Genomic DNA, 19,703 nt, shown 5'->3' with positions numbered 1-19,703 from the left:
TGTGTATTAAATGCCTTGCATTGATACAGTGAGGTGGGCTTTTCCCCAGAAACAGCTGCACTTCAGCAGTGGATTAAGAGATGTCTCTATCATACATTTATCTCACAGGTGTACCGAGAGGAAGCTAGTGTCTGTAAGACCCTCATAACTTTGTATCAGAGTCACTTCTAAAAGTCCCACGTTTTACTATTATTGACAAGTGTTTCTTTGGCGAAATGTGGGTGAACAAATATACTTACAAAGTAAACTGCTCCAAAACTTCCATGTCCAATTTCATGTAAACCCACAAATATTTCCTCAGGATCATCTTTGTAGAACAGGTCAGCTATCTCTGGGTCCTTCGGCACCCCTTTGGGCATGTTGAACAGTATTATGACCTAGTTCGCGCTTTAAATTCCCAATCAGTTTCTTCCCTCATTGACAAAGTAGTTTGCAGATAACACAGCACCTGAAAGAACAACAATGTTCATCATTCACCAGCTACTTTTATGCATGTTTTTGTTCACCCTTTCTACTGTGAAATTAGAGGAAATAACTTCAAAACAACAAGGCTTATCCATTGTTTCTTTCAAGTAATTATGTTTAATTATTAGTCAAATAGAGGAGTATAGATAACTAGGCATTCTGTGCATAATAGCCATTTGTGGGATACTGGAAGTAAGTACTGCAGTTTGAGGCTATACTAATGTCCATGTGAAGAGGGAAGTTTTTTGGGGATTATGTGAAACATTACGTGATAGAAGTTTCTACTAACAGTCTCAATGCAGATCTCCTGATATGTCAGTTTTTAAAGAATCACACTTTGTTATGCATCTTTTTATTAGTCTCTCTTGTTTGGATATTACTCTCTTTCCACTTGCCAATTGGTGGACCTGCTCTATTTAATTTACATATGATAATTTGAATGGATGGGATTTTCAGGAAGTGCCTAAATGCACTAGTCCCATTGGCTTTCAATAGCTCCTAAGTCACAGAGGTGTTTTTGAAAATCCAACCCTACAGCCTATGTCAGTGGTTTTCAAACTTTTTTTCTGGGGACCAGTTGAAGAAAACTGTTGATGCCCATGACCCAACGGAGCTGGGGATGAGGGGTTTGGGACTCTGGGCTGGGGCAGGGGGTTGGGGTGCAGGAGGGGGGCAGAGCTCTGGGGTGGGGCCAGGGATGAGGAGTTTGGGGTGCAGGAGGGGGCTCTGGGTTTGGGGAGGCTCAGGGCTAGGGCAGGGGGTTGGGGTGCGGGAGGGGGTCAGGGCTCTGGGCTGGGGGTGCAGGCTGTGGGGTGGGGCTGGGGATGAGGGGTTTGGGGTACAGGAAGGGGTTCCGAGTTTGGGAGGGGCTCAGGGCTGGGGCAGGGGATTGGGGCACAGGGTTGGGGCACGGACTTACCTCCGGCAGCTCTCGGTCAGCAGCGCAGCCAGGATGCAGAGGCAGGCTTCCCGCCTGTCCTGGTACCACGGACCACGCTAAGGGGAGCTGAGGGGGCGGTGCCTGCGGGCAAAAGCCACGCAGAGCCGCTTGCGTGCCTCCACCTAGGAGCCGGACCTGCTCCTGGCTGCTTCAGAAGCCTGCCTCTGCACCCCGGCTTCGCCCGCGGTGTCGGAGCAGGTAGGCACTAGTCTGCCTTAGCTGGGCAGCACCGCTGACAGGACTTTTAATGTCCCAGGCGGCGGTGCTGACTAGAGTGACCCAGTGCCTCACATGCCACGACCCAGTACTGGGTCGCGACCCGAAGTTTGAAAACCACTGGGCTATGTCATCCAACAAGCCAGGTCTTTACTGGAGCTCATCTTTCTTTAGTATGTGTACCAGCTCACGCAGCAAAGAACTGTATTTAATGGAAGACTTAAGATGTCCATTCAAAAAAAAGTTTAATTCCTGAAAATAAAATCAGTGTTTCTTATTTACAAGTTGTTCAGAAGAAAAAAAAACCCACCATGAAAATATAATACAGGCCCATTTTATGATATTTCCATTCTCTGGATCACTGTGTGTTACTGCTCATCAATTTCAACCAAACATACCAATAAGACAAGGAGGGAGAAGAGGAGCAACAACAAGCCATGCTCTTACTTGCATCATATTAGTCAATACAGACAACAAAAATAAACGGTTCTATATTTGACTTGTTTTGCCAAAAGCGAAGGGAACTAGTCACAAAGGCCTTGGCTACACTTGCGAGTTACAGCGCAATAAAGGCGCCCCAGGCGCCCTAGCTCACTTCCCATCCACACTGGCAAGGCACGTAGAGTGCTCTGACTCCGCAGCTACAGCACTGCTGGTACTCCAGCTCGGCGAGTGGAATAATGTTTGCTGTGCCCCCGCTGGAGCGCTGCGGCGCCAGTGTGAACGAGGTGTTGCATTACTGCGCTCTGATCAGCCTCCGGAAACGTCCCATAATCCCCTTAAATCAAGTGGCCACTCTAGTCATTGTTGCGAAATTGGCTGCAGGAATGTGGAAATGCCGTTTCAAAGCCCGTTTCGGAGAAGCCGGCTGCTTATCAGCTCCGAGAAAAAGCAAACATTTACTTTTGTTAGTCTCAAAGGTGCCACAGGACCCTCTGTTGCTTTTTACAGATTCAGACTAACACGGCTACCCCTCTGATACCAAACATTTACTGTTTGCTTTGAGTGAGTGAGAGAGAGGCGGGCGGGGGAGCATGCTGACACTCTCTCAGCACCCCGAAAACCCACTTTCTCTCCCTCCACATACACACAACACACTCCCTGTCACTTCATTCCCCTCCCTCCCATTTGAAAAGCATGTTGCAGTCACTTGCATGCTGGGATAGCTGCCCATAATGCACCGCTCTCAATGCTGCTGCAAGTTCCGCAGTGTGGACAGACTGCAGCGCTTTCCCTACTGCGCTCTCCGAGGGCGGGTTTTAACTCTCAGCACTCTACATCTGCAAGTGTAGCCATGCCCGAAAGTTTGGGGTTTGATGTTTCGAAAACTCCCCATTAGAAGAGTAAGATGCTCAGAAATCTGCAACATTTAAAAATGCAACCTGGGCCTGAAATAACAGCCAGATCCTCCAGCAAAACTTACTTTGCTATTGAGAAGGAAATGGTTCTGCATTTACATTGCCATTATTTTTAACCAAAAGCTGAAATGTCGCCATGTTTGTCTGTGGCTTTGTCAAATTAAGATAATTTCCTACCAGTTGGGCACTGGCTTTTTGAGCAAAATTCTAAACTCTGACATCAGTGCATAAGCACAGAAGCGATGTACTGTGTCATTCTCATGTTCAAAACCAGATCCTAAATGGCAGTGAGACACCGGAGAATGGACTGGTCAAAATACAGCAGCCATAAAATAAACTACACAGCACAACAATGGTAGACTTGGAGGTTCTGGAGATCTGAAATCTCAAGGTACAGTGATGGTGAAGAAAGATTTTAATCTTGGATAGAAATCATTCCACAGCCTGCAGTCATGGCCATTCAGACTCCCTGCATCAGGACTTCTAACTAATGGAGCATATTGCATGACAGATAAATACCTGTTCACTGAGGGCATGCAGAACACACTCAGCTGAATCGTACCTGTTTAACTGTGGCACAAACCACAATCTATGGCTCAGACACATTTCAGCAGCATCTTTATACGTGTTCTCCTGTTGTCTCCCCAAGTTCTGTGCACTCGGTTTTCCTGTAAGGGAAAAACATGTAGAGGAACACTGTATAAATTCTTTGTACATATGCTAATAGCTATGTATGCAGATATTAAAGCTAACCAGGAGACTTCCTCTTATCACTGGACCATGCCAGGGTGCCCTAGTACAAGTAATGCCCATTATCAGTGCTGTTCTTTCCCTTTCAGGTAAAGAGAACTGACTTTCCCCATGTTCTATAAGTAGGGCCCTACGAAATTCATGGTCCATTTTGTGGTCAGAGGATTTTAAAAATCATAAATTTCATGATTTCAGCTATTTAAATCTGAAATTTCCCAGTGTTGTAATTGTAGGGGTCTTGACCCCAAAAGGAGTTTGGTGTGTGTGTGGGGGGGGGTTGCAAGATTATTGTGGGGGGGGGTGTTGCGGTACCACTACCCTTACCTTCTGCACTGCTGCTAGCGGCAGCGCTGCCTACACAGCTGGGCAGCTGGAGAGCAGCGGCTGCTGGCCAGGAGCCCAGCTCTGAAGACAGAGCCGCTGTCAGCAGCAGCGCAGAAGGAAGGATGGCCTGGTAGGGTATTGCCACCCTTACTTCTGCGCTGCTGCCTGCAGAGTTGGGCCCTCAGTCAGCAGCCGCCACTCTCCGGCTGCCCAACTCTGAAAGCAGCAGTGCGGCAGTAATGATGGCATGGTATGGTATTGCCATCCTTACTTCTGTGCTGCCTGGCCAACAGCTGTTGATCTTCGGCCACCCAGCTTTGATAGCAGCACAGAAGTAAGGGTGGCAATATCGCAAGCCCCTTAAAATAACCTGGTGACACCCCCCAACTCCCTTTTGGGTCAGGACCCCCAATTTGAGAAACACTGGTCTCCCCCATGAAATCTGGTAGATTTCATGGTCCATGATGCGTTTTTCATGACCATGAATTTGCTGGGCCCTAGCTATAAACCTCAGGCCTGTGATGTATCATAATATGGGCTACAAGAGAGGTCACCAACTTTATTAAAGCTACCACTAGCTCAGGCTTGTATCCCACTCCTTTATCTCATTTCTATCCCCCTCAAGTTTTTCCCTCCATTTCCTGTTTTTGACCCCTACCAAATTTCTGAATCAGCACCTCTATCTGTTCAGTCCCAGGCAGGCCCCTATTTTTGAACCGTCTGTAGCTGGCCGAGCTGGTGAGGCCCTGACTCCATGGCTTCTCTTTGTTTGGATATAATACGGTAACTTGTGAACAACCCCTCCAATCAAGTCCATAATTTTAGGGAATGTTCTAGGCATCTATGGGCAGGACCCTGTTGATTTCTGTGAAAAATCGGGATACCAATAGGGGAAGCACTGAGCCCTGGTGCTGGGTTAGCAGACCCCTCAGCTTTAATCAGGTCTCACCTGTCTATAGATCAAAGAACCAGTTGGTGGCAGCTATTAGCACCTTCCAACATAAAGGATACCTGCCAATTACCCACCCCCGCAACAGCGCTGCCCACCATGAATGTTAACCCTGAACAATTTATCTCCCAGACAGAAACAAGAAATAGTGAGGGGGGAAGGGGAAACGTGGACCCTGCCATGGAGAAGCAAGGAAGAAATGGGGGACATGGGGACACACCTGATATATGGTGGTGGGGGAAGTTGCAAGGAGTCCCTGAAATAGCGGCAGATGGGAGGGGACCAACAGGGAGCTTGTGGGGGGAATGGAGAGATGCAAGGAGCCTCTGGCATGTGCAATGAGCTCGGCTGACAGAAGCCTAGTTCCATAAACAACATAAGTACATCTCTACCCCGATATAACGCGACCCGATAGAACACTAATTCAGATATAATGCAGTAAAGCAGTGCTCCAAGGAGGGCGGGGCTGTGTGCTCCGGCGGATCAAAGCAAGTTTGCGATAACGTGGTAAGATTTTTTGACTCCCAAGGACAGCGTTATATTGGGGTAGAGGTGTATTTTGTACGACAAATGGAGGGTAAGAAAGCCCTTTTTGATTTGTAACTCTTGTAGGGTACTCGGTCTGGGTGGACCATATGTGTTTCAAGGATAAAGCACGCATTGCCATCAAGGCTAAAACCCTCTTGTCCTCAGTTTTCAGCTACAGTGTCATAAAAACGAGCAATAATACTTTGCAATGATATCATTTCCATCTGATGCTCTCAAAGCACTTTCAACATCTCTAAGGTAAGTATTATGCCTTGGGGGAGGAGAGGAATTTAGGCACAGAGAAATGAATACAACGAGGCTGGGTGTACAAACTTTTGCCAGAGTTGTTGCCCATCAGAGGTGCGATTTGTGACGGACACACGTGTGCTGGCAAAACCCCTGGTGTAGACACAGTTATACTGGGAAAACTGCGCGTTTGCTGGGATAGCTTATTTTGCTTGAGGAAGGATGATGGAGCCGCATGAGGAGTGCTTTGCTAGTCTAGTATACCCATATACCAATGCCTTCCAAGGACAGGCCTGGCCTGAGTCAGACGGAGCTAAGAACAGAAGTGAAGAATCTTGTCTTCCGAGTCCCTGCAGTTAACCGTTAGAGGACACTCCCTTGACAGACATTCCTTCTCCTTCATCCAGCTGGCACCAAGAATGGCAGCAATATCATTTCAAAGAAAGATACCTTTGTCCATCCCCCTGAAGAGGGCAATACAGTGAAACATTTGTTCAAATATTCTTAGCAGAACTCCAGGAAGAGATCCTGAAAGGCTCAAAAATAAACTCTTGACAAAAAACAGATGAATGAAATGATTATTCCTTTGCAGCTGACTGGCCCCACCCAAAGGAGCTATATTTACAGCGAGCCTGCAGATATGTGCAAAGAACGTATAATAACAGGTCTACTGTCCGTTACCGGAGTGAGAAATCCATCTGGGTTTAGAACAAGAAAGAAAAGTTGTATTGAGGAAAATACCAGTTCATCCAACTCTCTCTACTTAAATGCACCCTATCTTCCACTAACCAAGAAAACTGTGCAAGTCAACCAAATTGTCTTTGAAAGACTACTCAAAGCAAGAAAGCAAGCACCATTCTTAATGCCAGGCCCTGGGTGATGCTATCTTGCTGCTAACAGGGACAGAGATAGAGTCAGGCAAGGAGATTCATGAGTACTCATTGCAGCCTTATTGATACTTAGTATTTTCCAGTAAAAAAAGAGCAAAATTCAAGCTGAAAAATGTCCCGCCCCCCATCACTTTTGCATGTCCAACCGATTAGAACATTATTACCGAGTTCCTTTATAGTGCTCTGAAGCACACCTAGCATCTCGGTATAATAGATTAAGATCTTTGGAGCAAGGATCCTATGCTAAGTGACATGGTGCAATCAATGGGGAACAAAACAGAGGAGAAACACTGGGCACAATCACAAGGTTGCATTGCTACTGGGCAAAGTCAAGGCTTTTAAAACTAAGGTTTTTTTAGTTTAAAGGGCAGATTAAAAGTCTTAGAAAACTTTAACTTGAGTTGGATGGCTCAGTTCTTGTGGGCATTATGGCAGATGTGAGTCATAAAGAGGGACAGCTGAACCAGTTCAAATAACAGTCAACTGAATATTTGTCTGTTCAGCTACTTAATTAGCACAGCCAAAGACAGTTTCTACCTAAAAGAGTCCTCCTACAGTCCCAAGCAGCAAATTGAGAAGATCGGGGAGAACATGTTCTGAAGAAGTGAAACATTGACAGTGCTTCAAATGTTGGCCAAGACTTTCAAAAGCAAAAAGGGACTTGAGATTTTCAGCACTTTCTGCAAATCAGGCCAACTTTCAGAGTTTCTCAAATTGGGCATCCGAAAACTGACCCACTCAGTGACTGGGCACTTTTGAAAAACTCTCAGCCTTAGAGCTTGGCCAGCTTTTGTTAACTATTACTGACATACAGCAGTGCTGCTAAAAATAAAAGGATCTTCAAATACCCGGGGCGGGGAGGTGGGACTAATGTTCGGGAGAAAGTAACTACTGACAGATACTAAACAATTCCTTTTTCATTGGTAGGAAAGGAGGAGATGAGACAGATTATGGGCCTGGATCATGCTACCACTGAAGACAATAGGAGTTTTGCCACGGACTTCAGATAGAGGTGGAATTGAGCCGCTTGCAAAGGAAAGGAGGAAAAATACCAGAGAAAAAGTTATCCTCTACCTTACACCTTCCAATTTAAAATCAGACTGATCATCTCCAATGTGCAAGATATTTCTCAGGTGACATGGGATTGCTGCAGCTTTGTGGACTATCACAAGTATCTTAACCACAAACGGTTACGTGAGTCGACCAGTGCTAACTTGTACCAGGATGGCGGCAGAAGCTGGATGGGGGGAGGGGATGACACAGATTGTCAAACTGTTGGGGTCTTCTGGGCACTTTATGGCAGGTCCTTTCTGGAAGCTCTTTAATCATCTAGCATCACGAGAAAGCATCTGTGGCGCTGTTTTCCCTTCTCACACACAGCGCACTGGGGCTATATATAATTTTTTTAAAAAAAACAGCTAGTTGTATGCTTGCAAGAAATCTCCAGGGACTAGACTAGTGCTTCCCAAAGTAGGGGTCAAATCACTAGCTGGGGGTAGAGGTGTAGACACACCTTAATTATTTTCCAGTGTCTCCATTTTCATTTAAAAAAAATTAAGGCTCTAGTTGTTACAGTTGCAAAGAAAATCTTCCAAACATGGAGTGAATAGCTGATGAAGCAAGGTCCTCCTGACTTTGCAGAGAGCCTAAAACAATAGCTCTGACGTATGAACTGCGTTGCTCATTTCAATGGGTGCTAACTTAGATACCAATGAGGATAGTTCACATTTAGCTAACGAACACTGGCAGCTCAAAGCATGCAAGAAATAAAAGGTTGCATCATATTATGAAACGCTTCCCCAGCATTTCCCAAAGTGGCAGGAGCACAAAAGCCCACGTGGGGGTGCAACAGATGTGCACATTAAGATGGGTGGGCCTTCATAACACATGGCACAACAAAATGCAACAAGGATAGGGGAGGGCACAATCGGTTTATTTCCTGGTGTGCAAGCTCAGCTTTCCAACGTTTGGGCAACACTGACCTAAATGAACTACAGAGGTTGAGTTTATAACCCATTGTTTTTAGCTTTGTAGCCACTTTGCTTCTTAGAAGCAGGAAATGTGACCATTGTGTGGCCCATGCTCTGAAAGGTGGCATCTCTGCTTCCAGGCAATGTTTAATCAGGGGGGGAGCAAATCCAGCAGTTATTTTTACATTTTAATCTTTTGTTTTTGTTTTTTTTAATTAGAAATGGAACCAGATACCGTTGCTGTGTCCCACTTCCCAGCTACTCCAGCTGAGGTCAGCCTGGCACCATTCCTACCGCAGTACTGCAGCCGGCCATGTGAAGTCCCATCAACTACAAGGTTGCTCTTTTTGATTTGGTTAATTTAAGAGCAGACATAGTATCAGTAAATTGCTTGAAAATAAAGCCTGAACAGTAGTATTGCTCTAAGCTTTAGAAGTGATTCTGCATAGTTTGATTTCAATGGGAGTTAGGTGCCTGAATACCTTTAAAAAACTGGTCCTAATCCACCTGCAGCCTGTCCTGTCTCACTTGCTCATTAACGTTGTCAGTATATGCAGCAAAGGTTTCTAGATCCTGCAAGGACGTCTCAGGGATACAGCTCTGTACTGATGATTAAACATATTTATAATGGTGGTCCACAATCCTACAGGGGCCTTTCCAACACCATTTCCAAGAGATAGGAAATGCTGTTAAACTCACATTGAAATTACTGCTGATTTTTCAACCTTAAGAACTGTACAAACCTTTTGTTAATGCAAACTGGCACCTAATGCAACGTTTCCCAAAATAAGGATTAAGTTTTCCATTTAAAATAGGGTTACCATATTTTGAGTGTCCAAAAAGAGGACACTCCACAGGGCCCCGGCCCTGCCCCCAGCCCCGCCCCAACTCCACCCCTTCCCCAAAGTCCCCGCCCCCAACTCCGCCCCCTCCCCTGCTTCCTGCGAACATTTGATTCGCGGGAAGCCTGAAGCAGGCAGCAGGTAAGCTGGGGCGGGTGGGGGGAGGAGGAGGAGGCGCGGCCCAGTCTGCGCCCCCCCCCCCTCTCCCGCCAACGAGCAGCTCCCTCCAGCGGCCGGCCCCAGCCCCAGCCCCTCCAGCCTGGCTGGGCCCGGGCCCTGGGTGCCGGCCCCGGGCCAGCCCCCGGCCGAGCACCCCCAGGTCAGCACCACCAGCCCCCGGCCCAGCACCGCCGGCCCCGCCCCCCCCAGCGGCACTGGCCCCTCCCTATTTTCCCTGGACATGTTCGGCTTTTTGGGATTTCCCCCCAGATGGGAATTTGAGGCCCAAAAAGCCGAACATGTCCGGGAAAATCCGGAAGTATGGTAACCCTATTTAAAACCAAGCAGAAAAACAAGCTGCAGGAAGTAGATGGAACAGCAGCAGATTCCACTCACAGGAGCAGCAAGCAAGCATGGCTTGTCTGTATCCATGGTTATGTGCATGCAATTCTTTTTCTTTTGCATAAAGCATCCCTGCCCAAGAGTGACCGGCACACACATACCCCACCTTCTTTACTTGACAATGAGATCAGAAATCCCAGATTCATTCAGCAGCAGCAGATGAAGGTCTCACCATCAAGAGAGCAGTTAACCACAGCTTTAAGCACGTGCTTAAGTTCCACTGTAGTCAATGTGATGGAAGCACGTCCTTAATTGCTTTGCTGAATCTGTGCCAATAACTTTCCCCTTGATTGCTGAACAGGGTTAGCAAAAACCCACACACAACCTCTCCATCCAATAGTGCTACAGTGAACTGAAGCATAAATGTCCTCATTAATCCTCTTACGTGCAGATCACTATCTAGCCTCAAAATTCCTATCACTTAGCAGAAGCAGGTACTTTATTTTTGATGTAAGCTAGCATTCTCTAAAAGTACCCAACCCACAAAGCACAACGAACTTGCAGCAGCACTGTTCCATTTCCAAATCTTTCACTGAGATCCAGGATAGAAACATGCAGTTATACACCATGGAATAACAGAGAAAGGATCTCTGGAAGCTTCCTGTTTTTTAAACTGATGGATAAAAGAAAAATTAAATAGAAACAGAGTTAGCTTCTGGGAGCTGAACTGTAAATTCTACCTATCACTATTTACTGAACATCTCAACGAGTCATGGAGTCTTTCTTTCTTTCTTTTAAAACAACTTAGGACATTTTCATACAGGATCATAATGTATTTCCTCATTAGGAGTCTAGTATGTGTAAAATTAGTGGCCAGGAAGATGAACCTTCAGCAGTGATTGTCTGGCATATAAGCTTAAAAGATGCCATAGCTACCAGCAACTTCTTTTGGGGTTTGAGTCTCATCCCCAAGAAAGAAACTTTCCACCAGCATATTAAAATCTGCAGATTCAAACTCCACCAAATAAAGTTTTAAGACTTCAAGTCTTTGCTTCGCTCCCTCCCACCCCCAAAAGGGGAGTTCTAGTACTTTAAACAGCTTCTCTTGGATGTTCCTAGAAAAGAAAATAAGGGAAATTCATTGTATAAAGGCTTCATGGCTACATACAGAGCCACCATAGTTGTCAGGTAAACTACATGTGGAGCTGTTGGGATGCCTTCTGAGACCTCTTTCCACTCGGCTTCTCAAGAACTTCATTCGACTCCAGATTTCGTCACTCAGGCTTTGACTACGCTGGCGCTGTACAGCGCTGCAACTTGCTGTGCTCAGGGGTGTGAAAAAACACCCTCCCCCCCCCGAGCCCAGCAAGTTGCAGTGCTGTAAAGCGCCAGTGTAATCAGAGCCTGCAGCGCTGCACGCTCGCTCGCAGCGCTGCAAGCTATTCCCCTCGGAGAGGTGGCGTTCTCGCAGCGCTGCAAGAGCTCTCTCGCAGCGCTGGCGGCGCGACTACACTTGCGCTTCACAGCGCTGCCGCAGCAGCGCTGTGAAGTCCCGAGTGTAGCCAAGCCCTTAGGTAATCTTTATTTGGCATACAGCAAAACTACACTGAGTTGATAAGACTTGAGCATAGAGAGAGTGGGTATGGGGTATGCCACACATTCAAAGTTACAAAGAAATCCTCTTCCTATATATACACATTTACATATGGCATCACACGTCTTGGGATTGACTTGGTTATTTTGTAGGAACCAATCCCTGTACAGCATGCGCTGCCCATGCACTGTTCATGCATAATCTGACCTCTATTTTATCTGACCATTAGGCTTGTTTACTAATACCAGGATGGTCCTGCTGATCCCGCATACTGCTTGTTATGACAACTTAACCTTTCATTCACCTTCCACATCATGCCTACTAAGAAATGAGGCAAGGTACTTGTGTCAAGTTAGGTATGTCAAGCCAGGTCTACAGTAGCATCAGGACAGAACCTATAGTTCCACTAGTCAACAGGGACTACAAATGGCGCTAGAGTAGCATCTGTTACCAATAGCAGTAATAGAACAGACAGTCTTTTTAAGTCTATGGTTTGTAGAGAGCAACATGATCACATACAGGGTAAGTCCATACTACAGAATTCCCTCAAGTTAATCAACTCAAGTGACCTCACTCATTCTAGGCTAGACAGAATCAATAGTGCTAGACACAGATTTCGGAGAGTAAATCACACAGGTCATAGCACCACAGCAAACTGCACCAACATTAACATTCAAAATGATCTGGACAAACTGGAGAAATGGTCTGACGTAAATAGGATGACCTTCAATAAGGACAAATGCAAAGTACTCCACTTAGGAAGGAACGATCAGTTGCACACATACAAAATGGGAAATGACTGTCTAGGAAGGAGTACTGCGGAATGGGATCTGGGGGTCATAGTGGATCACAAGTTAAATATGGGTCAACAGTGTAACGCCGTTGCAAAACAGAAAGCAAACATCATTCTGGGATGTATCAGCAGGAGTATTGTAAGCAAGAAGCAATTCTTCAGCTCTACTCCACACTGATTAGGCCTCAACTGGAGTATTGTGTCCAGTTCTGAGCGCCACATTTCAGGAAAGATGTGGACAAATTGGAGAAAGTCCAGAGAAGAGCAACAAAAATGATTTAAGATCAAGAAAACATGACCTATGAGGGAAGATTGAAAAATTTGGGTTTGTTTAGTCTGGAAAAGAGAAGACTGAGAGGGGACATGATAACAGTTTTCAAGTACATAAAAGGTTGTTACAAGGAGAGGGGGAAAATTGTTCTTGAACTCTGAGGACAGGACAAGAAGCAATGGGCTTAAATTGCAGCAAGGGAGGTTTAGGTTGGACATTAGGAAAAACTTCCTAACTATCAGGGTGGTTAAGCACTGGAATAAATTGCCTATGGAGGTGGTGGAATCTCCATCATTGGGGATTTTTAAGAGCAGGTTGGACAAACACCTGTCAGGGATGGTCTAGATAATACTTACCCCTGCCACTGGTGCAGGGGACTGGACTAGATGACCTCTCGAGGTCCCTTCCAGTTCTATGAAAAACACATGTGGATGCTTTTGCAGGCTAGTGTGAGAGAACTCGCCTGTCCCCTCTGGGGATTGTGGATGGAAATAACGTGCATGCACACACACACTTCTAAAACCATCGCATCCAGCATTACCAAGTTGCTTTGGTAAGATACCTACCATCCCTTAAAATTGTCAAAATCCCAGTTAGAGAAAGACCCTGGGAACTTATTTAGGTTATTAGCTCATTTCTTGGCAACTAAAATAATTACATTTAGAGAGCTACTATTTTGTGCATGGTGTCAAGTATCAGGGGGTAGCCGTGTTAGTCTGTATCTACAAAAACAACAAGGAGTCTGGTGGCACCTTAAAGACTAACAGATTTATTTGGGCATAACCTTTCATGGGTAAAAACGAACTGAGGTTTTTACCCACGAAAGCTTATGCCCAAATAAATCTGTTAGTCTTTAAGGTGCCACCAGACTCCTTGTTATTTTGTGCAGCACACCAAAACGATGCATAAGTCCAGCCCTAAAAATCTCACAAGTATGTGGAATATGAAGTGATATATGCATTTATTACATACGCTCATTTATTTACAGTTCTTAGATACTGTATATAAAAAAAGCAGCTATTTGATGACTTCTTGTTCACTTTTAAGTAATTTATCATGACTCCAGATTCTCAGAAAAGAGTATTTGTGTTTAGAAGAAAAATCTTCAGATTTGTACATCATCATAATGAAATGCATCCATTTGTAGCAGAGAAAAGAGTTTTTCCAACATTAGAAGATAATTTGCCCAGCTGTTATCAATATATTTCAATTTTTTTTTTTTTCTGATTTGGGAAAGGAAGTAGAATCTTTAGTCACTCAGATCAAATGTGGCGTAGCACAGGATAAGCAAGTGTGCCCAGTACATTCAGTATGATTCTGACAGACTTGTTTTCAACTCTACTCAGTTTTCTTTACTTTGCAATTCACAGGACTGCCCAGAAACTTCAGCTGAGTTAAACAGACACAAATGAACCACTGCAGTTTGTGTTACAGCAGAAGGCCTTGGGTTGCCTTCAAATATTTCTTTTCCATGAGAGAAATATGGGATTTTTACCTTTCCATGTATTCATCAGTGCTATCCATATATTATAAATTCTTGTATTAAACAAACTTTGATCCATTACTCTGTTAGATTGGGAGTCTAAAAATATTACTTGCGCGGGTTAAAAGAAATTGGATCAGTACTTCACCAGGGAATTAAGGAAACTACGTTCACTGTAGCCAAAGGCACATGAAATTAGTCTTAAGACCAGAAGCCTCATTGTAGAAATTCACCTTTATTGCAGCAACAAAAGATTTTTGAAGTACACATGATCTTCAATGAGGATCACACACTATTACTTCTGTTTGTTCAGTTTGCAACTACTGATGTACTGGTACTTGGTGTCTCAAATAGGAGAGGCAATCGCTCTGGCTAATCAAAGATAGAGACTTAAAAAGGATGAGTTTAAATTCCAGGAAAGAACAATTAGCTTAAATAGGAAAAGTTTTACAAGTATAAGACCAGGCAGAGCAATGGAACATGCTTCCAAAGGAAACAGTTCAGTTGCATCACTGGACGTCTTCAAGGTCAAGACAATCCATTAGTGGAAATATTTTAAGGATATTCTGAGTCCTGACGCAATGTAATTTATTTATATAATTTCTTAGTATATTTATTAAAGGTCCCTCTGAGCTCAAATGGTCCTATGGTCATCAGTGTATAATTAATTTCAATACTAGCAGTATCATGGGGTCATGCTCCATGACAGAAACTATAAGGGGAAGCCTGATCCAGTAGACAGGCCACTGCACTGGACTGAGTTTGAGGACACCTGAGTTCTAATCTCAGCTCTGCCACTGACTGTTGTGACCTTGTGCCAGTCACTTTATTTTGCCTCATTCACCCTCCATAAAATGGAAATATTGATGCTCATGCTCCTTTGTAAAGCACATGAGATCTAAAGATGAAAAGCATTATATGCGGCTAGTATTATTAGGATATTCTGCTAAATTTTCAAAGAGTAATTCTTTACTCCAACTTATGTCACTGAGTTATAGTCTGGGAGTTCAGCATTACAAAGCACACATGACTCTATAGCGAACGCCACAAAAACGTACAGAACAGGGCCCACCACAACCAACGGCAGCCACAGACATGCAAATACCAGACCTGATTGTGTGGTTTTACTACAGCAGCCAGTGTAATCATCCTGCTAGGATCTGAGCAGAATCAGAAGTTCACAAGATGATGCAGTAAGTCATTATGAAGGCAACATCCCACTCCAAAGCCTCCTGTATACAGGGGAGGGACCATCCTCTCAATCACTCAAATCAGCTATCCAGTGTGTTTGTTTTTAAACTATCCAATGGCTAAGAAATGGAATTGTACATGAGACTATTAAATTTCAGTTGCATGCATTCAGGGCTCAATCCAGAACACTTCAGTGTGTGCTTAACCGTAGACACTTGATTAGCTCCACTGAAGCCTTTAACAGATTCATACCCCATCTTTAACAAAAAGAGTGCCATGCGGCTGGTTTGATTCCGATGCATAGGGAAGAATTGCCACTTAGCGATTCATCAACCTCATGACTTCCCACAGCTCCCAGTGGAGGTCATCCATATTGATTCCCGTTAGCAGGGTGATCTAATGAGTTCAAAGCTCAAGCAAGGCGGCCCAGGAGCAAAGACAACAGTTATGTAAGGAACTAAGAAACATGGTGCTAGTTAGTATCAAGCCAAAAATGCAGGGATCTTATGGGCTCCCTAGTGTTCCTTTGAATACACGGTAATAATCAGCACACCACTTCCCTGCACTCCATCAGGATGTAAAATTTGTTCCCCCACCCCAGGAACATCTGCAAACAGAAACAAACACCAGGCAATCTTTTCCAAAAATCCACAAAACTCTAAATTTGTTAAATTACTTAACAAAACACATGCTCTGGACTGGCTTGGTGTGGAGAGTTTATACTGTCATTATGAAACTATTTGCAGCTGTTAAGTCACATGATATTTAAATGAGTAAATTGTGAGCAGAGGGGGAAAAATGGGTTTAAACACACAGGAGAATGGGCTTAAAATGTGAAAACATTACCCCCTGCAAAAAGTAGACGTTGAAACAAATACCCTCTTGGAAGGAACATAAGTGTTTTAAATCTTTCCAAGCTCTTCCCAGCAGTAACATTTTAAAACTGCATTAAAAGGCTTAATAATGAACTGAAACAAAAGGAAGGGAGTGTTCTCCTCTGGTTAGAGCAGGGAACTAAGAATCTTAACACCTGGGTTCTATTCTTGGCTCTCTCATTGGCCATGTGCAAGTCACTTACCCGGCTCTGTGCCTCACTAAAATAAGGATAACTATATTTACCTACTTAGAGCGGGTCAGAGGCTTAGTGGATGTTTGGAAAACCCTTTAAAATTGTATAAACAACACTAAGTACTATCATTATTACTATTAACAACTAAAAATTAAAATCCAAGTCCAGTTGAAATGACTAGCCCGTAAGCTTATCCCAGATTAAGTTTTAAAAGGTGGAAATGTATTTCCATTGCTTCATCCAAGACCTTATAAGGCAGCAAACTGTCAGTATGAAAAGTTGGTGTGGCTTCATTTATTGTAAGAAGTCATTTTTCAGGGTAACTGCAGACACTTTTATTTTTTTTTTTTTTTAAATCTTAAAGGAATTAATATTTACCCCCATTTTATCTGCATGTAACAGTACTCCATTGCCAGGGCTGGAAGTCCTTTTTATGAACACACAAAATCCAGCAAATTCAGCCGTTTTATTATTTAATGGGCTTCACAAATTTAGCTCATGATTAAGAGGCAATTTTATTTTAGTTAGAAACACCATGTTCCTTGCCCCATACCACATGCTTTCATTAACATTACCGCGTGGCACTCTTGAAATTAATAAAAACACAATTAAAAATGGGGAAGAAGCTGCATGGAGTACATATGCATCAGATTTAAAATGTTGTTATATCTTATCCCAAATAGTCCTGCACAGCGACAGTATGAAGTTTCACTAAAATAATCTCAGATTCATGAATTTGAGGATACAGCCTTTTTTACCTCCCTACATTCAGCAGGCTTCTTGTGTAAGGGTTCTTCCGCAGCATTTGTATCCTCCCTCCCTGCCTCTTAAGTGTGCTGATCAAAAGATTAGAACAATTCTAGACAGTTATGCCATGCACAACTCAGAGGCATAAGTCAGTCGCCCAATTTGTTTATAAAAGCTTGGACAGACACCAGTGCACTAAGCGTTTCCTACCTATTTCTGTAACAGTTTTGAAAGATTTGTATCCATTTCATGGTTTAGAGCTATTTTTAGATTTTTTAAAGATTTTATATTGTGACTGACATATAATCAGAAACAAACAAGTCAGCAACAGAACAAATCTACTCCCAAAGTCAATGCTGCGAGCTTTGAACTGCTCCAAACCACCCAAAAGTAAACAATGTTTAGCCTAGTGAGAGATGTGATGTTTCTAACTCTTTGTATCCCGTTTCTTTCTAATTGCAGGATTGATGTCTGCCACAGTTGAGCAAATCTACTGGCTATTAGACATAACTGCCATAAGGGCAGTTAATAAATCCTAATGCCATCCTGAACATTTTAAAGAACAGTCGCACTTTTCCATCTGTATAGGTGTCAGCCATGCTGGCCTGGCCAAAACCTAGTTTGTGCATCACAGAAATTGGATTGGTATTATCTATTTCTAATCTGTCTCCCTGCAATTGTTTTGTAGCTACCTTGATTTCCCCCAAAGAGTCAACTGGCTAGGATATTCCAAGCTTCAGGTCTTAAACTGTTGTATGCTAGTTGTTATATGCTGTTGTATGTTTAGTATGAAGGGAAGAGGTTCTTATGTATGTAAAATTGATACATTGATTTGGGATCCCTTGGGAAGAAAGGTGCTTCTAGAATACAAATGCATGACACTGTATGAAATCCAATTTAATTTATCTGTACAAAAGTACAAACAACTTCTGGGTCTTTAAATATTACTCCAGCTGTCTGTGAAAAAGTAATTTTTTGTTAGAAAACTTTTTACTTTCTTTCCACAAGAGGACCCAATCCAGATGCACTTTTTGGTGGTGTTTGTATTACTGAGAGCACCAGCCAAAGGAAAAGAAAATGACTGATCCAGGTGCGTCTCACGACAACGCATGGAAACAGATTCATCCCACACTCAAATGCTGAAAGGGAAAAGATGCATTTGGGAAAGAGTCAGTCAAGACAACCATGTGAAACAGAATCCACAAAACAAAGCAATAATTTATTCTCAATTTTCAGGGGGTTGTGTTGGATGAAGGGAAAGCAGAAGTTTATGCCTCATGATTGCAAAAAATAAAAATGTATCCATTTATTTCAAACAGAAATAAAGTCTAAGTGATTGTGTAAGGCTTTTGGAACTATCCTTTGTTTCTCCTTTGCAGAGCTCGAATTTAGGGGAGGCAAGGGCTACCATCTCTCAATGCTGCTGGTTAAAAAAAGCAGAGATAGCTGCAGCATTTTATTGTATTTCCTGTCATTCAAACAGTTCTCTTGTGCTCCACTTTTGTTCCCTCCCCTTTCCCTTGTTTGGCTCCCACACTAGTATATGTCTACCCCCAACCCCATGATTCTCGGCTCACCACAGGTGTCACCTTTTACAGATTCCTTTCATTTCTGTCTCTCTGCGGGCCACAGATAAATTGAAATGATCAAAGAGAGAGAGAGTTTCCTAAAGAGCTACAGTTTTGCTCCGCTCCACCTTCAGCGTCTCGGCTTCACTCCAGCTCACTGGACTCTCTTTCTGACCTTGTTACATTCAGGATGGCGACAGGTAACATCTGGAAAAAGGGCATTTTTTCCCCTGCTCGTATAACTCAGAAATGGCTGAACCTACTTTGCTCAAACATCCCCAAGTTCACTTCTGGGCTGAGACCAAAAGTGAAAAACCTAAGTCAAAAAAAAAAAAAAAAAAAAAAAAAAAAAGCATTTGAGGAAGTTACAACCAAGTTCAGTTTGGGGAGCGGGGGAAGGGATGTTCTAATGGAAACTGAATTTAAACCTAACATCACCCAGCATATAACCGAGGTGGTGATAAATATTACATGATTTCCTCCTACTGGATAATGCTAAACTTAGGAAGCCAATGTGTATTTTTATTACTGTCCAAAAAAGAATGCACACAGAAGCAAAGTACGTATGTTTCATTTCCAAATGGCTATGGGTGCTGTCTAATGGTTGTATACAAGGAGGGAGAATCTACCTCCCTGTGTAAGTTGCAGAGCTGCACAAACTACTTAAGAAACAAACCCTACACTTGACGCTCTGAAAATCTGAAATAAAAAGTGACAAACGAATAAAGGATTTACTGAGCTTTTTGCCTGTCATAGATGCTAACCTGATTCCAATGTATTTGATGTTCTGAGATGGGACTGGCTGGGCAAGGAGACTGAGACTGGAATGAGGTGCTTAGGTAGCGAGTATGGTGAAAACTAGGACTGGGCAGCGTGTGACAACAGACAAAAAGGTGGGAGTGGGGAAGAGACTGAGAAGAGAACAGCATCTTCTTCATGACAACTCAGATTTATTCCCACAGCACCATCCTTGTTTGCGACACAGGTTCTGCGAAGCGCATCAGCCCC

At 43.7% G+C, this 19,703-nt stretch overlaps 1 protein-coding gene across 2 annotated transcripts in view; it reads right to left on the bottom strand.

The window, feature by feature from the left end:
* TAOK3 (TAO kinase 3) overlaps positions 1-19,703 on the bottom strand; it is a 142,480-nt gene that overhangs the window by 73,849 nt on the left and 48,928 nt on the right. For both annotated transcript variants that reach the window (XM_034791003.1, XM_034791004.1), the window contains exons 2-3: positions 3,542-3,647; positions 240-448 (exon numbers count right to left, since the gene is read on the bottom strand). In XM_034791003.1, coding sequence (XP_034646894.1) covers positions 240-359 — 120 coding nt within the window. In that variant the 5' untranslated portion in view covers positions 360-448; positions 3,542-3,647. The remainder of the gene's footprint in view (positions 1-239; positions 449-3,541; positions 3,648-19,703) is intronic.

The sequence above is a fragment of the Trachemys scripta genome, chromosome 15 (assembly GCF_013100865.1).
Source record: "Trachemys scripta elegans isolate TJP31775 chromosome 15, CAS_Tse_1.0, whole genome shotgun sequence".
Lineage (NCBI taxonomy): Eukaryota > Metazoa > Chordata > Testudines > Emydidae > Trachemys > Trachemys scripta.
This window is presented reverse-complemented; position numbering and strand designations above follow the sequence as displayed.